The 6,859-nt window shown below is 40.6% G+C and overlaps 1 protein-coding gene across 2 annotated transcripts in view; it reads left to right on the top strand.

Annotated features, from left to right (window-relative positions):
• The window catches only part of LOC144664704 (membrane-bound glycerophospholipid O-acyltransferase 2-like), a 38,335-nt gene extending 32,328 nt beyond the window's left edge, over positions 1 to 6,007 (top strand). The window contains exons 8-15 of one of the 2 annotated variants that reach the window (XM_078525902.1): positions 906 to 935; positions 1,025 to 1,115; positions 1,457 to 1,558; positions 1,712 to 1,815; positions 1,959 to 2,023; positions 3,389 to 3,521; positions 4,153 to 4,304; positions 5,570 to 6,007. In XM_078525902.1, the coding sequence (XP_078382028.1) occupies positions 906 to 935; positions 1,025 to 1,115; positions 1,457 to 1,558; positions 1,712 to 1,815; positions 1,959 to 2,023; positions 3,389 to 3,521; positions 4,153 to 4,304; positions 5,570 to 5,765 (873 nt within the window). In that variant the 3' untranslated portion in view covers positions 5,766 to 6,007. The remainder of the gene's footprint in view (positions 1 to 905; positions 936 to 1,024; positions 1,116 to 1,456; positions 1,559 to 1,711; positions 1,816 to 1,958; positions 2,024 to 3,388; positions 3,522 to 4,152; positions 4,305 to 5,569) is intronic. The other variant, XM_078525903.1, reaches the window with a different exon arrangement.
• The last annotated feature ends 852 nt before the right edge of the window (positions 6,008 to 6,859 follow it).

The raw sequence follows: 6,859 nt of genomic DNA, 5'->3' as shown, positions 1-6,859 counted from the left end.
GCGGGGAAACATGTAATAAGAAAAAAAGGGCGGGAAAACATGTAAAGCCCCGGCTAAACGATCAAACATTTTCGTCCAACATCATGTTGGAAGAGCATGTTTGACCGTTTAGCCGCCTCTCTCAACATTGCATTTAAATGGTTTCCCATGTTTGATCTAGATCAAACATTTTCATCCAACATTTTGCTTCACTCGCAAATATTTGATCGTTTAGCCACCTCTGCAAACAAAGCAAGCTCAGGCGGGAAAAAGCAACCAATCAAAAACCGAATCTATGTGACGTTGCGCCATAATTTCAGCGGTAATACGCACAAAGCGCTATGTGGGCTCACTTTGGTAGATGTTTGATCAAACATTGTTTGCTCGTTTAGCCACTCTATGTTGTGTGCGACAAACTCGATGTTGGACAAAAGTGTTTGATCGTTTAGCCGAGGCTTAACGGGGGCAAAGCGCGGGAAAACATGTAGCAGGTAAAAAGCGCGGGAAAACTTGTAACAGGCAAAAAGCGTGGGAAAACTTGTAACAGGCCAAAAGCGCAAAAAAAATTGTAACTGGTGAAAAGCGCGGGAAAACATGTCCCCAGGGCAAGCGTTAGAAAGCACGGAATGCCTAGTAAGACCAGACAAAGGCGTGCACGGGAAAGCAAGTAAGCGGTAACAACGAAATGAAATAGGTCAGGAATCGCCTGAAAGCTCGGAAAAACCCTATCACAAGCGCGGGAAATATATAATCGGTGGAAAAATTCGCGTAAGCAGATCAAGACTGGTATGGTATTAAATTTGATTGGCTGAGAAAACAATGTCGGTTCTCTGGATTGAGCCAATCAAAGAGCTCAGGAAATGTAAAGTCAACGAAGAGGCTCTAATCAGAAACTGCTCTAACTTTGTATTTTTTCTTTTGCTCAGAAACCAGGCGAGAAAGAGCCTTCACCTTTGGTAAGAGAATTTATGTTTTCTTCACAACTTACTATACTTCACATATGTAAATATAAATAATTTTTAATTGTCTTATTTTATTGCACCAGATGGATGTTATTAAGAAAATGTCATCGGGATTTTTGTGCATGTACATTTTGTACTTAACAGATGCAGATTATTCCATACCTAAGAATGCAGGTACGTCAATTTAATTCAGCGTTCGTTCGTTCGTTCGTTCGTTCGTTCGTTCGTTCGTAGGTTCGTTCGATCGTTCCTTCCGTCCGTTCGTCCCGTTTGTTTGTTCGTTCGTTCGCTCATTCGTTTGTTTATTATGGCACTTTATATACGTTCCTTTACACCTATTGTCAAGAAAAGTGTTTCCTTTTAAATTCTGCACAATCGTAGACTTCATAACGTGTTTATTCTATAAATTGAGGTAGTTTTTGCTGGTGTTTGTGCATTTATTATAGTTTCGATAAATCACTCAGGTACCGTGTTATTTACTCTGCTTTCTTCTTTTACCTCGAAACCTTTGTTAGACCCCAAGTTTATTGCATCAGAGCCTTTTTACTGGAGAGTGATATACGGCTGGGTCAGTGCTACAGTCGCCAAGCTAAGATACTACTTTGCTTTTAAAGTGGGTAAGGCAACTTCATTCTGAATTTGTTGGCCAAAAGAAACCAAACATCATTTGTTTTTCGAAAGTAATCTTGAAATTCGTCTATTAAAGTGCTATGCACTATTGTATTTTATTGAGAGAGGTGGATGACTTGTAATTTATTGCTGATTTTCAGCTGAGGCCGTGAATAACATGTGTGGACTGGGGTTCAATGGTTATGATGAGAATGGGAAAGCCAAATGGGACCGCGTTACAAATATTAATATTCTGAAAGTGGAGGTAACACTGTGTTTTTATTTTAACATGTAATTTACTCATTAGTGTTAATTATATTGTTCAATGTTATGATAGTTCAATTTTCTTATCACACTTTCCTGAAACTGTAATGAATGTGCTGTTTTTTTCTTTCTCACTCTTTTTAGTTTGCCACTAGCATGAAGATGGTGTGTGACAACTGGAACATTTCAACCGCCCTGTGGTTAAAAAGGTTGGACGTATTGACAATACAAATCAGTTCTACGTAAGGTTGACTTGTAACATTATGTTGGTTTTTTGGCGATGGCATGAAACTTAAACCGTCTGGGAATAAGTACCAGTTTTTGACGAAATCCCTTCTCCGAGATGGGACTGAGCCCGCGTTGTTCGTCCAGAAGTAGCTAAGCAACATGACGTAATTGTTCGCGCGATTGCTTTCGGACTATTCGCGAGCGCTCGCGCTAGTTTCTGATTGGATGAAGTAGTTCGGAAACTCTTCGAGTGCTTCAACGAAGATTTGCCTAAACGGGCACTTATTCCCCAGTTGACTGAAAACCCTAGTGATTCGAGTATTCACAAAGCAAGCAAATAACAATAGCGGCAAATTGTACGATGGTCGATGTGGGGTGAGGCATGAACAGGCTGTCTAGGGAGAGGCAGGAGAAGAGAGAGTGGTCAAGCAGGATTCCCAAGATGGCAAGAACCGGGAGAAATAAGAAACGATTTCTCAATATTACGTAATATTTTACAGTAGAAAAAGCTCCAAAACATACAAAAGGCGGGGATCAAAAGGAATGGGTGGTAACCGTAAGTAAAAGGTACGGGTCTTGTGATGCCGGAAGTTAATACCCTCTCTCTCTTTCCCCAGTTAATGCGGAAAAGAACAGCTTTCAATGTCACGCAATTTTAAGCAATTTCGGCAATGACCAACTGTTCATAGCCTGCGTTGCAGACAAACAAAACCCCGGGGTTTTGTTCGTCTGCAACGCAGGCTAACTGTTCATAGAATTAACTGAAATATCACAATAACGACTTAAAAGAAACAAAAGAAACACAGAAAGGCCAAAAAGGGGCATGGATGGGAAAAATTCGAGAAGATTAAAACGGATTGCGTTCGGGTAAACTTGAAAAACGTCGGGCCGACTTTTTTCAAGTTTTTCTCAATTTGTATGAGAGTGTCGTTCACAATGCTCGAAAATCGTTTTTGTTTGTTAGGTGGCCGTGATTTTGTTAATAAAAGACTTTTGCTCTGCCAATTTAAAGTTTAGAGCTCTTAATTGAGGGGGGAGGTACAGAATAGGGAGAAGGGGGTGATAGCCAAAAACATTAGGGAGGAGGGAGAAATTTTAGCTCAAAAAATAGGGAGGAGGGAGAAATTGACGCAAAAAGTAGGGAGGAGGGAGATTTACCCTCCTGTCCCGCCCCCCTTTAATAAACTAAAATACAAATAGAATTACCTAAAATACCGTGACCTAGCCCCTTTAAATGCACAGTATTTGATAAACAATTAACTCAGTAACACCACTACCTTCACCAAGTACTGTAGCTGAACCACGTTTCTCGATGCTAAATCATATTTGTATATGTTCTTTTTCAGAACAGTGTATGAGCGAAGCCCTCGGCACAGGACGCTCGCGGTGTTTGTCACATCTTCCATTTGGCATGGCTTCTACCCCGGATATTACATGATGTTGTTGTCATTTGCACTAATGTTAGAGGCTGGAAGGATGGCAAGTTTTAACAAATTTTTGAACAGCTAAAATTTATATTTGTGTCGTAGGAAGCTAAAAAATAATGGTCCATTTTATTAACCATTGCTATTTTATAGAACAAAAACTGTTTAAAAGCGCGTTTGGCTGCGGATGTCTCAAATGGAAATGGATTGCAATAGGCCATTTCCGAGTTGCCCTGTGCCTCTGTTTAGAAACGAGTCTAAGTGCCCTGGTGCGAAACCATTCATATGGAAATGATTTTGATTTGCGTGAAAATGGACCTGTAGGTGAAACTCATTTTAAATATGAATGGTTTTGCACTTAGACTCGTTTCGAAACGGAGGCAAAGGGTAGCTCGGAAATGGCCTATTTGAAAACGTTAGCCAACGCCACAAAAAGTGCGGGCGCGTCTTTTTTTCTCCCTCTCCCCATTCCCTCCTCCTTTCATCTCTCATTTGCGTAATGATAACTTTTCCGGTTGCATGAGCATGAAAGATTTGTCTGCTCGTAAGCTTAGGTGACTGGCGACGTTGGCGAGAAATTGATTACAAATGAGAAACTGCATTTATCAAGGTTTTTTTTTGGATAGCTGTTGTATCAAAGCTGCAAATTAAGTAATCAGTCATTGTTTCTTCTTTTGTATTATCAGGGTCGCCGAGTAATCAGACCTTACTTTCAAAAGTCACGTGCTCTGGCCTTCAGTTATGATGTGATCACGTGTATTGTGACAGCTCTGTGTGTTGCTGAAGGCGGGGTTCCTTTCCAACTCTTGGAACTTCGACTGAGCATTGATTACTGGAGGTGAGTAAACTGGGTATAAGAACGTGTCATTGAAAAAGATCAATCAATCAATCAATCAATCAATCAATCAATCAATCAATCAATCAATCAATCAATCAGTTGCTGTTGTTTTGCTTCTGATTGGCTAAAACACAACTGTTTAGTCTGATATGGTTAGAGCGCACCTGCCTTGTTCCCAGTGGCGTCCGCGCGACAGAAAAAGGAATAAAATCAAACCCGCCAAAAGTAGGGGCGCTATTAAAGATAGAAATTTCTCCTTCCCATCACCCCACACTTGCGTTTTTCGCTCGTTACCAGTTTATTCTGATTGCGCTCCGCGGTGGTTTTTCTTTTGGCGCCTGGAAAAGCCTGCGGAGGAGGCAGAGAGCGCACAGCACGAGATTTTTTTAGCCAATTATAAAGCAAAGCAGACGCAAAACCAATAGAATCCAAATAAACTAGTAATACGTGACTCGCAGGGCCTCGCGAAGCTCTGGGTTGGGGAGGCGTGGTGTTATAAATAAGGAGTGGATTATTTAAAGTTGAACATTGTACATATTCAATTTTCCACAGTAGGCAGGAAGATATATTTGTTAAAAATTAGTAACGGGCATGGCCGCGACACCCTCGTTCCCAGGGTCTACTCCGCTTTGAAGATGGCGGCTCTTTCAGGTTCGTAAAGAGGTATAAAGCGTTGGGAAGCGCAGGCAATTTTCAAAATCATCGACAAATTATTGGATAGTCGCATTTTGGAAATTTATTTGAGGGCAATAAAAAAAAAGAAGAACGAACGGCAGGAGGATTCGAACCCTCCGCCCGCGCGCCCCTGATGGCGATGAAAGGTTTATTGCCTGAATAGGCGTTGAGGGAGTATTATGTGGAAATCAGTGTTATTTTAATCCGAAAAGAAAAACGATAAAAATGAAAGGCTCAGGATTCGAACCCACAAAAACAAATAAGGAAAAAAAAAAAAAAAAAAAAAAAACCCTAGCCGGATTCGAACCCGCGCCCTTAGTCCCGAAGATCTGATTTCAAGTTCGCCGCCTCGCACCATTAGGCCACCAGCGCGCGGCCGTGTGACGTCATTTCCGCCAGACACCAAGCTCACAAATATATATATATATATATATATATATATATATATGACCGTAAACTCCACACGAGATTTCATCCCGCCTGAGCTCTTTGAGGGACAAAATTATACACCCCGCTACGCTCGGCCTTCGGCCTCGCTTCGCGAGGAAATATAATGACATGTGACGGTAAAAGTCATTTCTGTTTTACAGGTCCTTGTACTTTTATGCCCATATTTGGTGCTTGTTGCTCACCTTGTTTTGCCGGAATTCTGCCACACGCACAAAACACAAGGAAACGCCGGCGAAGACAGACTCGGTGGAACAGAACAAGAATTGGATTTACAAGCTAGAGCACAAAGGAGCAAGCGCAGAGATGAACAACGCTAAGAGACTAAAGCTGAACTAATAACTATAACTATAAAACACTAGCAATATTTAAACTAAAAAGCAAAAGGCAAACGTCTTAAGCGTCCAGACTTTTTACAAAACCTCAAAACAGTTGACTGGAAACAATAACTTGCATTTCACGCACCTAGCAGTGGGAAATATTGTTTTTTAATCTTTTTAAGAAAGTTTTTAAAAAGGCTAGTGTGACAAGTTTTAATAATTGCGGTTATAACTTTTTTGTCTATTGAACCTATTTAGCAGTTCTTTCGAATGGTACTGTGTAATTTTCAGTAATTTTAAGTTTTTTTCTTTTTAATTTCGAATTTCAGCTCATTGGAGTGACAAAGTTTATATTTAACAAGATGCTGGTTGATAGAATCACCTAGTTATTAAAGAAGGCTCCAATAAACTGTCATAGTTCAGTTTTAGCGAGGGAGGGTGTTCTAAAGGGGGATAATTCTTTCTGTTATCTCTCCTTTAATCCTCAGATATTGCTCTCTAAACTGCAATTTTACACGTAAGCCACCGAATCTATTTTCTCAGCATCTTTTTACATGTTAAGCCAGATTGTTACGCACATGTGCGTCGGTCAAAAAGTGGACTTCTTTGTAAAATCTTTCTCTATTTCACTCCCCCCCCCCCCGTTTTCTCTCTCTTTCTGTTCCTTTTCGGTTTCCTTTTTTTCAATCTTGCCCCTTAATACGTTCTTGTTCTGTTGGAACCTAGATAAAGGCGAAATTTTCCGCCGATTTTGATTTTTCTTAGGAAGAATCTGGTCATTTTTCTTCGATTTGATCTAGCCTTTGTCCTTCAATTGCTTATTAAAGTGATCTTTTGACTTGTGAATTGATTCGGCCAAGAGATGATGGCTTGTACAGGCCGAATGTTTCGAAGGTGTATATAGCTGATTCGAGAGAGGCTCTCCTTTTGAAGCATAAAAATGTACTCGACGATGCCGAAAGGATAGAAGGCTAGAAGTTCACGGTTTTCAACGAAGCTACAGTCAACTCTCTAAAACGGACACCGTCGGTACCGGCTACAAACGACTCTCTTTTAGCAGTTTAGAGAGGTGTCCGTCTTATAAGAATTAGTTACAGTAAAATGAAAAGTGGC

Source organism: Oculina patagonica, chromosome 9 (genome assembly GCF_052425735.1).
Source record: "Oculina patagonica isolate OP01 chromosome 9, crgOcupat, whole genome shotgun sequence".
Lineage (NCBI taxonomy): Eukaryota > Metazoa > Cnidaria > Anthozoa > Scleractinia > Oculinidae > Oculina > Oculina patagonica.
This window is presented reverse-complemented; position numbering and strand designations above follow the sequence as displayed.